This window comes from Agelaius phoeniceus, chromosome 12 (genome assembly GCF_051311805.1).
Source record: "Agelaius phoeniceus isolate bAgePho1 chromosome 12, bAgePho1.hap1, whole genome shotgun sequence".
NCBI lineage: Eukaryota > Metazoa > Chordata > Aves > Passeriformes > Icteridae > Agelaius > Agelaius phoeniceus.
In genome coordinates this window covers 18,199,862-18,216,912 of record NC_135276.1, presented here as the reverse complement: position 1 = coordinate 18,216,912, position 17,051 = coordinate 18,199,862, and the positions used below count along the sequence as shown (strand labels likewise).

The window sequence follows — 17,051 nt, the reverse complement described above, 5'->3', positions numbered from 1 at the left end:
CAAGAAAGAAATAGCTGTTCCAGATTTCAAAGTGGCAAAAAAAACCAGTAAAAGCAATAACAGCAGGGTTTTTTACAAAATGGGGGTAGAGCAGAGGGAAAAAGTGTTCCTAAATCTCAAGATAAATTTTAGTTTTGTACACTAATAACAACTTATAATTTAGTTTTTTGCAAAGTGTGCCAGGACAAGGCAGGAAAGTGTTTCTTAACTTAGTTTGCTGATTTTCCTTTCAGGCTAGCACTGTTATTGATAATATCCATCACAATTCTTTGTCTTCCCAACAGGCTGGCAGAAATATCTGAGTAAGTGCTGACTCACACACCTCAACACCTCCCTGTCAAAGTTAATCTGAAATTGATTTTACTTTCCAGAGGTAAAACAGAACTGCATGAAGTCAGCTACAAATGGCATTTGCAGATAAGTGTTCAGCATTTTTTCCTAATTCCTGTAAGATTTCATGACTACACCTCAACAGTTTTCAACCAAATCTTGCAACCTTCAGATCAAAATTGTCAATTATATTTCTATATTTTTGGGAGGAATATTAATGTATATTTCCCCATTTTGTTCCAGTTCTTGTAATCCTTCTAAGTAGGTATTTTTTTAGCACAGAATTGGAAGGGAAGTACACAGAACATTATTTGTGTTCATTACATCCGACTTTGCAGCGTTCAGGTTTGCCAGTAGAACTGGCAAAAACCATCACTTTTTTTTTTCAGCATGGCAGAAAAGGAGATTTGAAATCAGGGCAATTTATTAAAAGGATATGCTGCTAATCAAAAGTTCATCTTTAAAGATAATTTGTTCATCCTTGTTTCATTCCCTTCTTTCAAGGGAAGGTTTCTCTACTTTTTCTCATCTAAAGTCTCCAAAAGAAATGAATCAGTCCCCTCCAAACCTGAGGAAGCACATGCTCTCTAAATCCACAGAGACCCCCCGGAAATCAACCACCAGCAGTGAGTTCTGATCTAAACTTTGCTCTGAAAAATGAGTGGAATTCCAGCCATTCCTGTCTCCCCCAGGAGAGCAGGCCCAGGTAGCATCACCTTTGCTTTGATAACCCTGAGCAAACCAGCAAATCAGCCCCAGTGAGGCCTTTCCATGGTCTGTCCATGAACAGGAGCAGCTGATGCACCAAGGATGTGCTCAGTATCCTTAAAGGAAATAAGGAAATCCATTCTGCTGTTCTCATTTCAGAGCAACACCCGAGGTATTAATTCCTCTGTAATTTCCATTGTATTTTATCATTAATAGTGATCTTTGGGGCATCCCAGAGAGGAAAGACAGTCTAGGGAAATCAATTTACTGACACCATTAGGGCTCTGCAAATATTTTTTTTTTGGTTCAGCTGCCAAGCAGAAGGTGTTGAGGAGTTCCACCAGAATCAAATTCAAAAGAAAAAAATCATTTTTCTCACCAAAATATAAACAAAGTAAAGAACTGTACATGCTCCAGTTCACCTGCACTGCTTACTCTAAGCTGCTGAAGCATGCACACAGAAACTTTCCTACACCAGCAAGCTGTGCCAGCCCCCTTTTGCTGGAATAATTTCAGCTTTTCATACAATAATCCAACTGGTTATTGTATGAAAAAAAAAAACCAAAAAACATAAGAATGGTACTCTAGCACATGACTTTAGAATCCAGAAAAAAAAAAAAAAAGCACTTTTTCCTCTGCTGAAAGCTAAGTTAAAATGTTCCTACATACTTTGTAATCACTACACCCAAAGATTCTTGTGCACACATCACGAGCAAGTTCAAGTTCCAGTTCCAGCTCTCTGAATATTAAAATCCCTAGAAAAATACTTATTTTGAAATCATTGATGCTTCTCATAGTTTTATCTATTCATTGATTGATTTAAAGCATTAAAAATATAAACACTCAGGTGAGTAGGGATTGAAACAACCACTCTAATTGGTGGAACTGGGGAAACTACTGGGCTGTGGAGTCACTCATTTAATCCATGTGTAATTCATCCATCTAAAGTAAAACTCTTTCAACAGAAAGTAGCAACAAGAAGGATAAAGCACAAGATTATGTGCACAGCTAAGTGTTCAATCTGCTGGGATTATGGCAGGTGTAGGTTCAAGTAAAAACTCTGCTCCTCAGGAAAGCCTCAACAAGAAAACACAGTAAAAACTCAAAAGATTGGCACAAAGACTCACAGACTGTCACAGGGAGGGGAGAGGGCAGGAAGAGAAGCAGAGGTTGTTGTATTTGCCTGAAAGTTGCTTTGAGGGCTCTGTTCTGTGTTTGTATTTGTTTTGGTGGGGTTTGTTTGATTTTGGTGATGTTTTTAAGCCATCAAGGCAGGAGGTCCCATTCCCACCTCTCAGCACTACCCAACCACACAGTTCAGTCCTGCCTGGTGCTGCCTCAGCGTGTGCCACCCCTGGCACATCCACACCTTCCCAGCTCCAGAGACCTGCTGTGCCCAGATCCAGGACCTGTGTCATGCCTGGGAACCTCACAGTGTCCTCCTGCCCCAAACAGACTCTTAGGTGACCCTTGCAGGTGCTATTCTGGAGAGAAGCACTCAGGATGGAGTCTGGAACACTGCACCTGGAGTGAAGCCTGTGCTCTCCCACCACTCCTGAACGGGCAAAGCTCTGTGGAACCATCAGCTGCTCTCCCAGAGGACAAACAAGGCTGAGGCTGCCTCTGGGTTCTCTAAACCCCAAGCTTTAGCAGGGAGACTTGGTATAGACCTGGCTTTAGAACCCTGTACAAATAGTAAAGCTGGACAGAGAACAATTTTACCACCTTTACCCATAACGTATCGTTTTCAATCTGGCACATTAAATCCAGTCTTTAATCTAATTTAGCAAATATTTATTTCTTTATTAAACTATTAAATTTGCCAGTTCTCCTGAGGGCAGTGCCAGCTGCTCTCCCCAGCCATGCTCAGCATCCTGAGGCTCTCACCCACTCACTGCCAGCAGCAGGTGCAGTGCCAGCCCCTATTTCCAGAGCTCAGCCCTATCCAGATCTGTTATATTTAAGAAGTCATTAAGAGAATATTCAAAAGACCAGTCTAGACTTGTTTGATCAGTTACCTAAAATCCAGTAGCCCTTGCAGACAGGAAGGATGAGAGTTTTGGCACAGGCTTGTGCAGAAAAACCCAATTTCAGCAGGAGCAGCACTCACCCGTGGAAATTGAACTCCTTGCTGTATTTATGGTTCTGAGCATAATCAGCCCAAATCATCTTTTTCAGCACAGAAAACTCCTGTGCTGGGAGCTCTCCCACCTTTCCCCTTGCATAGGGAGCAGCCTCCTCACAGCTCAGCCTGAGCCTTTCCCAAAGGACATTCTGAGCAAGAAAATCTGGTGTTGAAACTGAGACAATCTGGGCCTCTGCTGCAAAGCTCTGGAGAGTGGGAAGGACCTGAAATTAATGTGCTGTTTAAATTCCTTCTAAATCAGGATGTAAAGCACAGCTAGAGCACCAGAAAGAGTTAAGTCCAACATGTCCAGCTCTCATTCATCATTCCAGTAATTTCATTTCAATTAATTACCAGTGCTAACTCCAGTCAGTATCAGACAGTTCTGGGAAGTGATGCTGACTTATAAAAACAGCAGTAAGTAGTCAATGCCCAATGTTTTCAGAAGCATTACAATTAATAGATTTATTTTGGAAGTGTTACAGCCTCTATATTTCAGCTTCTTTGAAATTTATTGGAGAAGCTATTAAAGGCAGCGTCTCAAAGAATAAAAGTAAAGTGCCAGAAGTAATAATATAATTTTAAATAAAATTTCTTATTTTGATTTACATCTAATTGACAGAGGCTGCTATTCTATTATGTCAAAAGCCTTCTGCCTACCTGCATGAGATCTGACTGATTTCTCAGAAGAAATATCAAATCTTACAGAACATTTGGAGAGTTGCATTTTCTTATTAATCGGAAGAATGAACTCATCAGCTCTGTTATTAAAGATAATTTTAGACCCTTTCCTCTGTCACAAATGTAACTTTTAAAAATTTAAATGAAATGAGCTCCCTGGTTGCAAATTACTCTGTGTAACTCCCACAATACTGCTTCCATTTCTCTAGAAAAATATTATAAAATCACTATTTCCTATATGTTTTATGATGCACTTGAGTGGTTCCTCCATAAATACAAAGCAGGCTGAATAAAAATTCCAGCTAGAAGAGCCTTGATTAAAAACACTAAAAAAATCCCCAAAAACCAGAGCAATAGCAACTGGACAGCCAAACACCAAATCATTGGCAGCTGAGCTTGAGGTTCTTTATGCAGCCCAAATGAACCCCTGGAAAACTCTTGACTACAATATTGAATAACTGCCTTCCTACCCCCATAATTTTTGTGTGCATCCAGCATCACCTTTGAACACAGATATAGCATGGTGTGAAACATCACTTCAAAAGTTAAGGAAGAAGAGATTTTAGCAACTGATGCTTCAGCTGTCAGCAAACAGCAAAAGGAAAATATTTCAGGTCACATGAAAGCAACTTGTAACCTTGGCACTCAGACAACTTCAAATTTTCCTTTTATCATGGGACATTTGAAACGTCCTTGTGTTTACAGCTTCAAGTCCATTTCATAAAAAAGCAAAGGTGACATTTATTAACTATGCCTATTATATATTAAATTAACAACAAGAGAAGACCTGGAGCACGCTATTCATCATCTTTGAGTGATGACAGAACTAGAAAATACTGTGAGCTGCCACACCACAACTCAGGGACTATTTCAGCCAGAATTAAGCAAAATGCATTTGGATTTGTGACCATTTCTGGTGTTTCTATACCTTGGAGCCAGTCCTGCTGCCCCTTTCAGCAGTGCTGAAAACAATTTTTGGGTAAAGTTTTTGCTTTAATATATATGGGCTGGCATTGAAATAACAAAATAGAGTGAATTTCAGTTCAGAATATCAATAAAGATTGTTACTGGTCCATAAAAACATAGGATGTAAGATTGCTCCTAAAAATCACATTTATTTAGACCTTGCTGAATACAGCTGGACCCAAATATATGTTGAAATTAGGCATATGCAAATTGGTTTGAAAAAGTGATAAATTAAGAGCTGCATTGACATTCCCATCCAACACAGGCACGGTCTGTCCTGATCCATTCCTTCTCTTCCCCACCTCATTCTGCTCTGACCTTCAGCAGGAAAAATGAGCCCTTGGTGCAGCTCACCACAGGGACTGTCACAAACACCTCAGCAAAGAAGAGATGCACAGGGGATGGGGGGGCCCCTGGAGTTTCCTGAATTGGCTTTTCTGGGGAAAGAAATCTGGATTTTATCCATCAGCATTTCCCATGGGCTTTGGGCAGCATCCTTTACCCCAAGCTCACAGCAGCACTGATTTCCCCAAGACATGAAAAACCATGGGAAGTTTCCTTGGCCAAAAATGCAGCATTTCTACACAAGGATCAGGAGATGGTTCACACCAATATCACACATCTGTGCTGTCCACAGAAGAACATTGCTATGCTTTTTCCAAAAGTTAAAGTATCATAACTACACTGTTTTCATAATTTCTTGAATTCTGCCTCCCACTGTATTCTTTTAAGCTGAAGTTGTGTTTTTGTATAGGTTGGTGTTAATGTTTTATAAAGGTCAAATTATAGTTGTCTCCCTACTGTTTTATTGTAAGTGTTGAGAGCTGGCACTGTAATTAAAATTCCAGCTAAATAAAGACTGCAGGGGTCCTACTTGTAACCAGGCAATTTGGGTTTTTAGCAGACCAGAGCACATTTTGTGTTTCCTCTGTTTCACTGCCACACAAAGGAAGGTAAACAAAACCCACGTGCCTTCATACATTTACATAAACAGTGCTTCCTATCAGTGTGGTTAGTAGAGAATAATATCTTCAATTACAGAATACAATAATAACAAAATTAAAAATGCACTCATTTCCTACAACCTGGCTTTACCCTATTTCAGGGAAAATCCAAGGCAGGACAATCCAGTTCATACATAAATCCAGATCCAGCCAGAGCACTCACAACACGGTTGATAAGGGAGAAAAGATTCACAATCTGCTCTTCAGTAAAACAAACCTGACTCCCTGGCAGCAGAATGGTCCTGTGCATCAAGGAGATTATCACTTACTTCACTCTAACCTGCTTTTAGGTTCTGGTACCTGCCAGCAAGTGTTTGAAAGTGTCAGAGATTTACCAGTGCTGGCTCCAGCTTCAGGGAGGAATTTCTCTTCTGCTATTGACTACCTGTAAAGCTGCTCCAGCAGTGCCTCCCTTTTGCTGCCTTATTAAAGGCCCCTCAGTTCTGCTTCAGTTCTCTCTACAGCTGAGAGACAAAGGCTGCACTGGGTTTTTTTATTGCTTTCCTTTTTTTAAAGAAAGTAAACAAATCAAAGTGAGTATTGTAAGTGGAATTCTTGTCTAAAAAGCAACATCCCAGATCACTACAGGAATGTTTTAGGCCCTCCCAAGGTTCCTAGTTTTATTTTAATTTGTTTTAAAGGAATTCCTTGGTAAAGGAATTTCAAATTTTGTGGAAGATAATCCCTTAGAGGCAGGGATTCTTATTTGAGCAAATCCTACCCTTTGCCCAGGCTGATATTTTTTCAGGGATTTGAAAAACACAAGGCAAACACTTTAGTTAATATTCACATCACAGAATATGACATGCTCTTACTCCCCTATCTACAGGTTCACTTGTCTGCCCCAGGAGCAGCAGGTACAAGGCATACAAATATGCACAAAGTCACTCCAGACAGACCAGACTTTTCAGAATCAATCCATTAAAAGTTACTTTCTCTTTCCCTTCTCTAGAGGAAAAAATTTCAGGTGGATAGGCTGAAGAGAGGCATAAAACAAAATCAGAGCGTTAGCCTCCAGCTAGAAAAATCCCCCAATCTAAGACATTTCTGAAAGACTTCCTGAGTTTACAGCCAGTGGTACTTATTCTCAAGGCAAGACTGAGAAATGGCACAGCACAGGAAAGCTGTATGCAAAGGAGATGTGTCCATTAAAGCAGGCAGACTGCTCTGTCTGAAAAGGACTGATTTAAATAAGCAAAGGGAAAGAAAAACTGCAAGTTGAGGCATGATCATAATTACATTAGAAAAGTTATAATTTGATTTGGATTAACAGAGAGAAATCCTAAAAGCTCGGAATTAATTGTGAACTACATCTACAATTATTTTCAAGAATACTTGCATGCTTTAAGATATCATTAACTTAAATGAGATTCTATGTTTAAAGGAAGATTTAACCTCACATACTCCCATTAATTCTCGCTAAATGTCCACACTGCACTTTGAAATGTAATGGAAAAGGTTAGCTAGCCATGATTCTTTTGAATGGTGCTTTGCTAAGATCCTCAAATTAAAAGTCCTGTCAGAAAGGCAGTCTGTGAAAATACCAAGAAATGTTCTACAGAAATGCATTAATGTCTCAGTGTGGGGTGATTTGCATCTCTTTGTCACACATGGACAAAGTTTGCTCCTGACAAAGCTGGGCTGGTGCTGGATCCTCTCCAGAGTGACCCCAGCTCTGACCAATAACCAGAAATTCCCCTCCCTACCTCCCATTTCCTCAGCAAGATGACCCTGCTAAAACATTGCCAGCCATAAGCAATCAGTGTCAGATTATTTGCTGATGGAGTTGGACCAAGCTAAGCCACCTACACTTTCCTGAAAGAGATTTTGGCCTTCCAACACATTTCTACACCTGCAGAGAAGGAGCTGCCTCGTGGCCTGCATGGGTAATCGGTTCAGGAGTAATAGCTTGGTTAATTTGATTTTTTATTTTGTTTTGTTCTGAAATTGCCAACTGGAAATGAGCAGAGAAGTCTTCTACTGAAGCACCTGGGGACATTATTAATACAAGGTTTGCACTGCACTGAGCAAGAGACCCAACCTGCTAATGCTGAGCAGTTGGCCATTGATTTAGATTATTAGGAGAACAGCTGGCATGTTTCAGCCAACCAAAGCCCACACGTATTTCAAAAAAGTATTAGCTGAGAAACATTATGGGTTTTGGAAAGTCTCCAGAAACAAATTAAATCTCAAACCAAGTAATCTGCTACTTTTATCTTCCTAAATCCAGACCAAGCTGCTAACAGAGCATTCACTGTCACTGCAAAGATCCTCACCCACTTTTCATGTGGGTTTACTTGTTTTGGTTTGTTTTTTAAACAGGATTGTGTGGCTTTTCTCAACAAAACAGACAAGAAACTTTGGGTTTAGATCCTCATTTCCTCCACCCTGGAATTAAAATGCAAGGAGGAGGTTTCACCAACACATACGCCTTTCCCTCTGTTATTCCTCAAGAGCTGACTGCACCCCTGAGGGGTTTTGATTCAGCCCTGAAGATGTTTTTCAGAGACTAAATAATTCTTTTACTCTGTTCAGTGTAATGTCTTACCTTTGCAAACACTAGTTTAATATAATGTATATGCATAAAAATCAAACTGTCTATTTTTGACTCCTTCCCCCTCGGGTCCTGGAGGCTTTTAGGAGGGAATTGTGTGACCACCTGGCACTCAACAACTATTCTCTCCTATTTTCTTCTGCTTCAATCATGTGTGAAAGCAGTTAAACATATGATGTGATGTTGTTGTGCTGCGACACCAATCTGCATGTATCTATTCAGAGGCACATTTGAGATATTCTGTATTATTTAATTATAATATATGTTCCCAGAAAACGTTCTCCCTCCAAGAGGGAGGAGTAGGAGTTCAACATCAAACTTGTAGGAGTTCAGCATCAAACTTCAATTAAAAGGCAATGCATCAGGTATTTAGGTGCAAAAGGATCTTCCTCACTCTGCCTCCACAAATATGTAGTAAAGTTCCCAACCTCCCACTTTAAAACTTCCACAGCTTTGCAAACATTTTGCACAGAGCCCCAGGTATTTCCTGGAACTTTACTTACATGAGTTTGGCTTTCTATGACCATTTTAATAGGAATAGTGTGCTTAAGATGTGTTGCTTCAAATCCTGACCAATGTTTCTGCCCACATGGAATAAGAGTTCCAGGTGCCTGATCTTAACCATGTACCCAAGTGTCAGATTGAAGCTCTAGTATTCAAATTCTATCCATGCATATGAGCCCATTAAGATATATATTTTAGGTTATAACCAGCACTCCCCTGCCTGGGTAGGAAAGTTGAGATGCCTTTCCACTGAACCTGTTGCCTCATGCCAAGGAATGGGAACCAAGTCATTTTTCAACATCTTCTGAAGCATGCTCTTAACACAGTGAGTTGATTTACGTGAATTGAAAGAAAATTGAAGATGTTTGTAAAACTCAAAATGCATTAAAAACGTCTTCATTTTGAAAAGCCACAACACTGTTTCAGCAAGGACACACTGAATAGGTGGAAAATCCACAGTTATCTCCCTATTACCCAGAAGCCCAGACAGTTTTCCCTGCAAGAAATTGCTAAGCATAAAATCTTACCTTGCTTGAACGTGTTCTTTTGCAAGCTACAACTACCATGTGCAATCCCAATTACCCAAACCCTGCAATATTCAGCATGAAGAGGTAACAGTCACATCCAAACCCCGTGTCACAGCCCTGAAGAGGCTTTGGCAGACCACAGAGGACTGAATGAGGCTGGCTCTGCACAGGGTGTGGGGAGAGGGAAGAAGGGGAGATGAACAAAGTGGGTGTGATAACTCCAGGATCAGAATGAGCAGGAGAGGAGCAGCACCACTTTTGGTAGCATGGAACAGGCACAGGAAGAGGCCATCTGTGCAGTCAACTGGCATGGAATCAATGGGAAGGGTGGATGTGATAAATCACAGCTCTCACATGGCATCAGCTCAGAATCAACAGGAAATATTTGGATGTGGGCACGACCAGGGCCATGATCCGTGTGCACACAAGCTGTAGGAGGAGGAATGGTCTCCTCTGATCTTTTCACAGGCTTTATTTGGTTTGAACAAAGTAAATCTTGTTGGAGGTCACAGCTTTGCCAGACAATTGAAAACTTGCTTTTAAGCATTAATAAGCACACTAAGATATTTCATATCATATGAGTAAGCAATGATTTTGATATGGTTGAATAGAAAAGCTCTTTGTTAAAATCCACAGAACATAAAGTACCCAAATGCAGACAGACAAAACCTTGATCTTGAAGCAGCCCAGGCTCTGAACAGGCAATCTATCACATAAGAGACACCAGAGGTCAGCCATTAATTAACATCCAAATTAGAGCTTTTCAAGTAAGGGTCAAAACTTCCTTTGTTTTGACATTTAAAGCACTGGCAATGCCTTCCCCAGTTTAGCATGCACAATGCATCACCTCGTGCTTTATGTTAATTGCCTCCATTATTCAAGTGCACTATTTGATTCATTGTCAATTAAAAATACCCCCAAAAGCCAAGCCCGATGTGTGTTAAGTATAAATGTGATTAATGTAACACAATTACATTCCCACGTTTGCCGAGTCTGATTAGGAGCTTTCCCTGAGCCCAGCGTGACAGAGCCCTGTCACTGCCCGTGACCTGCCAGCCTTGGCAGGGACAGGCATTTCCTGGCCACAAGTGCTCCTGACAGGTGTAAAACCTGCAATTAAATGCTGTCAATTAGCACTTCATCAAGAATGTGGAAATCTTGATGATCTTCACTATTGGACTGCAAAGATGGTCCTAGGTGTAAAGTTTAAAAAAAAAAGCTTTAAGGAAGGAAAAAACCAGTGACACAACTGTCTGTTAGAATAATAATTATGTGGATGTAATTACTATTTCCAGAAAGTGACTCCATGGACCTTTTCCTACTACATCAAAGGAACATCTGGTTCTGCACACAGAGGAAAAAATTAGGCAGACCAAAAGTAAAAGAGCAATGCCTTATTTTGTTTATGGTTATAGAAAACACAAGTTATAAGGAGATCTGAAGGGGTCTGAGGGGACAAAAATAATGACCAAACAGGGACAAAGAAATGGTCAAAGTCTGGGGTTACTACTAAATGAGATGCAAGGGCAAATAAATAAATAAGAATTTAAAAGCCAGTTCAGCCAGAACACAATGTCAGAAAAACTAATAGTAACTGAATACCAGTGAAACTAATAGGAAGGACAATATGCACACACAGCTGGACTTGTTATGGCCAGCTTATAAGCAGGCTTTAATAAAAATTGCTACAAATCACAACAAGAAATAAGAGAAAATTCTGTACCCTCAGTATGGTCTACTCTTCATTCTTCCCATCAGTAAATGTAAAATATAATTAACACTGCCATAGGTAGAAGTAATAAATACAGAAGAACCAGCTTCAACCTATATTTAATTACAAGGGAAATGCTAGCAACGAAATGTACAGTAGGTTCTTGTTTAAATTGAAAAAGAAAAAAAAAGAAAAAGACTGTATTATTGCACTTCAGAAAAGAATTAAGGAGCTCCTTGGCTTATTGAGGACTACAAAAACAATCACTGCTATAGGCCTGGTTTACATATTTGCTCTATTAATTTACACAGCCCTGGTAAGCCTCACATTGCAATGCAACTGCTAAATTACACTGCTCTTGATAATGGGCATAAAAAGATGCAAGAGCATGCAAAGTGTATTCAAACAGACAATTAAAATTATCAATTCTGTTGACAGCTAAAATGAAGGAACTGTGCTGAGGTTTAATGGTGCTGCATGAAGGACACCCTGTTTGTGGGTGATTGAATTAACCAGGATCACGCATCCCCAGTCTGCCTCCGTCCAACACTGCACATTAGGCCAATTTACTGTCTGCTTATTAAAATAATTTAATTCCACAGATTGTTCCCAGGCATTTCTGAGTCTCTTCCTGCTCCTCCCTCCTCCTTTCACTAATGTGGCATCTTAATTATTGTGCTCATTTTACGCCACCGCACATGGCTGGGTCACCACAGAGCAGTCCAGTCAGTTTGGCTGAACCAAACATCCTTGGGGTGATACTCTCCAAATCTGCAGGAGATCTGGCCAGACACACTACAGCCTCAAAGTTCTGAAGCAGAAAAAGCATTCAACAAAGTTTTCTGTATTCAATTTAGCACTAGTTTATCCATATTGTTTCTTTTAATAGGTCTTCAAATCTGCTTGCTTATTAAATATTATATTCTGAGAATTTCAACTTCTAGCCATGTAGGAATAATGTGTTTGACAAGTCCAAAATAAGAACTCCAGAGAAAATGAAATTTCATAAAGAAATAAGAAACTTGAAGCCTCTTTTCCAAGCTGAACAACAATCTCACATCTCTGACTAGTATTACTACTCGTGATCTAAAGTTCCTGTGAAAAAGCAGCTCAGACTGAGCAACATATCAAAATGCTGAGACTAAAAATGTTATCCTAGAGGTTTATTTTAGTACCTCCAAAGGCTGAATGACTTCAGTTTAAGAGATTGATTTCAATAGACTTTGGCAACTAATTCTGACATTTCGTTTTGAGAAGTTAATGCTATTTTAAAGTGAATGTGCACAGATTACACCTTCATCTGAAGTGAAAATCCATCAGTGTGTGGCAGTGATATCTGGATGGAACTGAGTTGGGAAATGTGTGCATTTGGTGAGTAATATTGGTTTGCACTTCTTGGTTCCACCAAGCTATGGGATGCATCCCACTGTAGGATTCAGATATTGCACATAGGATATTGCCCATTGCTGGACACCCAGAAAAACTCCTGGTTCAGCACCAGCAGCCAAGCACAACAAAGAAATCATTAGTATTAAATATCACATGTAAAAATGCAGGTGTGTTGGGAAGTTATGAAAATGGCAGCACCTAAATCCTTTTTTAAGTCTTTAAAGACATTGGCCACTGGATAAGGCACCACTTTTGTGTGACAGGGCTGAAATCCCAAAGCCCCAGAACGGAATGAGCAATTTGTAACCCTGAAGTATTGGAATGAACTGACACCAGAACTGAAAAACTGTTAAATGTCCTTCAGTTTAATGCTTTGGGTGTACACTTCCAGGTTGTGTCTTATAATGTGACACCTGCTCTATGGAATTATACTGAATATTCCAATTGTGTGACACTTTGCTATCATTGATGATCCAAAACTTCTTCCAGACTCTGAATTTCATGTCAAGAAATGGACTTGTATCAGCTATGAGTACTTTCAAAATACTAACTTCTAAATCTCAGTTGCAGAGATAATTTAATAGAGATGTTGATGTGCAAGTCCTGATTTCAGGCTCAGAGGTAAGGCTATAAAAAAATTCAGAGTAAATTTAATTTTTAAGAAATGGCTGATTCTAGGTTTTCACAGTATTCACATAGCCCTAAATGATTATATATTGTGTTTTGCCATTTCTAATATATGAAACAAAGTCAAGTCTGTAGAGACATGGGATTAATACAGGGGAACTCAGACTGAATCGTGGCAATATCCAAAATCTTAGGTACAAAACAAAAAAAGCTTTCTGATAAATGGCAGGAATGAAATGAGTCCATAAACAATTCTGATTTTTGCACAATAGTAATATATGAAAACAACATACGGTTCAGAATCAGCCGGTCCTCTCTGAATTCAAATGGCTTTTCTATATAAAAAACCTTCTGCTGGAATCCAGGGACACATTCTAAATCTTCTGCACATGCAAGCAGCAGAACCTGAGGGAAAAAAAAAAAACAGAAATAGACTTTTAACATCCACTCCTTCATCCATCATGTTGGCTTCTGGGAACTGTAGCGGGTTTAGGCTCAGTGCTCATAAAACAAAACATTGGGGTCCATACTCATAAAACAAAATATCCATCACATCACACTTCCCCTTCAAATCTTGCTAAACAATTTTATGTAAGGTTTTTGCTTCTATATATATGGGCTGGCATTGAAATTACAAAATAGTAGCTTTCAAGGTGAATTTCAGTTCAGAATATCAATAAAGTTTGTTACTGGTCCATAAAAACATAGGATGTAAGATTGCTCCTAAAAATCACATTTATTTAGGCCTAGCTGAATACAGCTGGACCTAAATATAGGCTGAAATTAAGCACATGCAAATAAATTTGAAAAAGTGATAAATTAGGAGCTGCAAATCTGTCTCCAAGTTGATCACCAAGTTGCAGAAGAAATTCTGTATTCATGGGTAAAATCTCACATACAGAAGTTCCATTTCTAGAATAAATTCTTTGCTATCAAGTATGAACTGTTTCTTTTCTTTCTCTCTCAGCCACAGTTTGTCTATTCTCCCTACAATCAAAAGCTTGTTTACACCATGGGAGGACTGAAAAAGAAAAGTGTGCATCATAGAGGAGGTAGATTTGAAGGTTACAGTTGAATACAGTTTGTGTCACTGTCAGTACATGGTCACCCAAGCTCTGTGTCACCACAGGAACATCAAAGGAGGAAGCTTACAAGCAAATAAAATTGCTTGGGAATAGGTACAGTTCTAATCTCGGACTCTGAAGCATTTTATCCCTGAATAGAGAAAACAACCTGAAGGGCTATTTTTCTTGGCAGCTGTTAAATGAGAGCATGGCAGTAAGAATGGTCAAGAAAGAAGCAGCAAGCAAAAAGAAATTACTAAAAAAGTTTAAAAGGCTAAAGAGAGAGGCAAAAAGAGGCAAGGTTAAGAGCAGGAAAAGCCAAATCATATTTTCCAACCCATATGTGTGTAAGTGCATTTTCAGAAGTACTTTCTGCTTTAGAACATCTAAAGGTGTTTTACAAAGCCTGACTTTCAGGTGGTGCACTGACCACTCTGATCTCAAAATTGTTATGGGCAATCTGCTGCTTGTCAGGCAGCCCCAGCACAATCAGCTAGAGAGGGCACGTGTGGCAACCAAGAGCAAAACAAACACAGGGGCTCTGAAAGGCATTTGCTCCTAAATTCAAGTGGCTCTGCACTATGGGTCTATTTACTCAAGACATCCTCAACACAAAATTACAGTTTTGGAAATAAAGTTCTTCAGGGTTAAAGTGAAGACAATTTCTCCCTAATACCACACCAGTGAATGCTGAGGGTTATTTCTCCTTCACCTTTTCTCAGCTCAGGTGACAACAGCACTCTCACTTCTCCCAAAGCACCAGCAGCACCTCTCAGTCCCACCTCCACTCCTTTATCATCCCAGCCTGCTGATCCTGATCCTAAAGAGGTGTCCTGCAATATTTGAACAGCTGCATGTTTCCCTCCTCGCCACCACTCACAATCCATTTGCTAAATCACAGTGATACATGATCTGCTCTCTCCCTCCTTGCATTTCCCACTCATTTAAAGTTCAGTGTGATCCCATTTACAAAATCTAAAGGCAGCAATGCCCCACCTGGTCTGCATTAGTTGTTCTTATGGAACCAACTGCTGGATCATTTGTTTCATGTCAGACCATTGCTATAAAAGCTTGGCCAGAAGTGCCAGCAGACTGCAAGGAACAGCCAGAATATTTCATGTTAATTCATCTGGTGAAAGGCAAGCACAACAGATGGACACCTTTGCCTTCCATCCTGTCCTGCTCCACATTGGTCCCTTGGAAGGATTAACCAAGAAAGAAGAGAAAGATTTAAAGTAATACACCAAGAAAAGTGTAATACACTCGACTTGTATTAGTTTCAGTATCATCACACTATTCCTGCCTTTCTTAAAAAGGTTTAAAACCACAGCCCCCAATCCCTCATTCCCTTAATGACATTGATATATTGATTTTATTGGAGATTTTGGGGTTGAGAATTGGATGTGTCCCCTTCAGTCTTCCAGCAGGAGATATCTGCAAATGTGCACTGAGGTATTCAGAGCCTGCCCTGAAAATTGTGCATAAAGCTTGATTGCTGATTGTTATAAAACCTGCCTTATATGCATTTCAATGGGCATATGTACAGGAAGAAAGGCACACATGCATCTTCTGCAGACATTTGCTGCGTGCACAGGTGCAGGTTTAAAGTACCTGTCTTTCTGACTCAGTGTTCCTGGATGAATATGCATAAAAATGCAATCACAGCAGGAGAAAACCTCTTCCCATCTCAAGATGCAAGCAAAGTTATATAATGAATCCCCACCAGAAAAAAGTCCAAGCCATATATCCTGAAATTTATCTACAAACAGCTCTTCTCCTAAAGGATTAACACAGCAAGTAAAAGGCAAATCATGTTCTGATCTCCCAGCTACTCAAGCCTTAAAGCTGGAACTCTTGTCTTACAGAGCTATAAATAAAAAGCCTCTTTGGACATCATCTATAGCAGTACTTAGAGATGGGAATATGTCAACTTTATCAGATTTGTGACAGTCTAAGTTGACTTTGAAATCTGGGCAATCTAAATGGGTCATGAGTTAACTTCTGTAAGCCTGGTACAGAAGGCTCACATAATAGAGATGCAGCAAATAGAAAATGACCTTTACTCCCTTTGAAATAATTACAAGACTAAAGCTTGGCCTTGCTGTGAAATGGAACAATTTATTCCACTTGTGCAATTCCAGGCACTTTCTTCTTCTCTACATGTCAGACAAAATGCTAAATCTGTCATCACATGGACAGTTTTTAATTAATTGTATTTAAAAAAGAAAATTATTCTTTTAATTTATTTTTCTATGAAGAATCTTCTGTTGAACTAAATGTCTATCTCATTAAAATAATTTCTGTAAAGGTTCTTCACACTGGGGACAGCAGTCTTTTAAAATATCTTGAAAAATTAAGTCAGGCAGATATATGTTTAAGGCAAAGAGGCTTGCTCAAAACAGAATACATTCTGAATTTAAACACCATGTAAATTTCACATTTTTGGATATAATAAAAGGTTTTATGGACTGATAGGTGCCTATATAAAGACTTCAGCTAAATACACTATAAATAATATTTAAATGTCATACATAGAACTGAATCAACAAATATTGTTCACCCAGCTAGTCAAGTGCTGGGTAATTAGTACAATTTGCTCATGAGAATCTAAAAGAGTAGAAGTCTGAAAAGCAAAGCAGAGTTGTGACTCCTCAGACCTACAGATCCTATGTTCATCAACAAGCAAAATCAAAGTTTTTCATAACCTCCCACTTTTCAGAAATGTACAGAGCACAGGCTCAGTTTTAATATTATGACAATTTTTCTCTCAGAATTTATTGCCAGTTGGTGTAAGGAAATGTCATAGTTCAGATAACTCTGGTGCTAGTTGGGCCACTCTGCTGGAACTGTACTCCTGGTGA

The 17,051-nt window shown here is 39.4% G+C and overlaps 1 protein-coding gene across 2 annotated transcripts in view; it reads right to left on the bottom strand.

Annotated features, from left to right (window-relative positions):
• The window catches only part of CDH13 (cadherin 13), a 446,013-nt gene that overhangs the window by 344,065 nt on the left and 84,897 nt on the right, over positions 1-17,051 (bottom strand). For both annotated transcript variants that reach the window (XM_077184876.1, XM_054640681.2), the window contains exon 2: positions 13,420-13,531. In XM_077184876.1, coding sequence (XP_077040991.1) covers positions 13,420-13,531 — 112 coding nt within the window. The remainder of the gene's footprint in view (positions 1-13,419; positions 13,532-17,051) is intronic.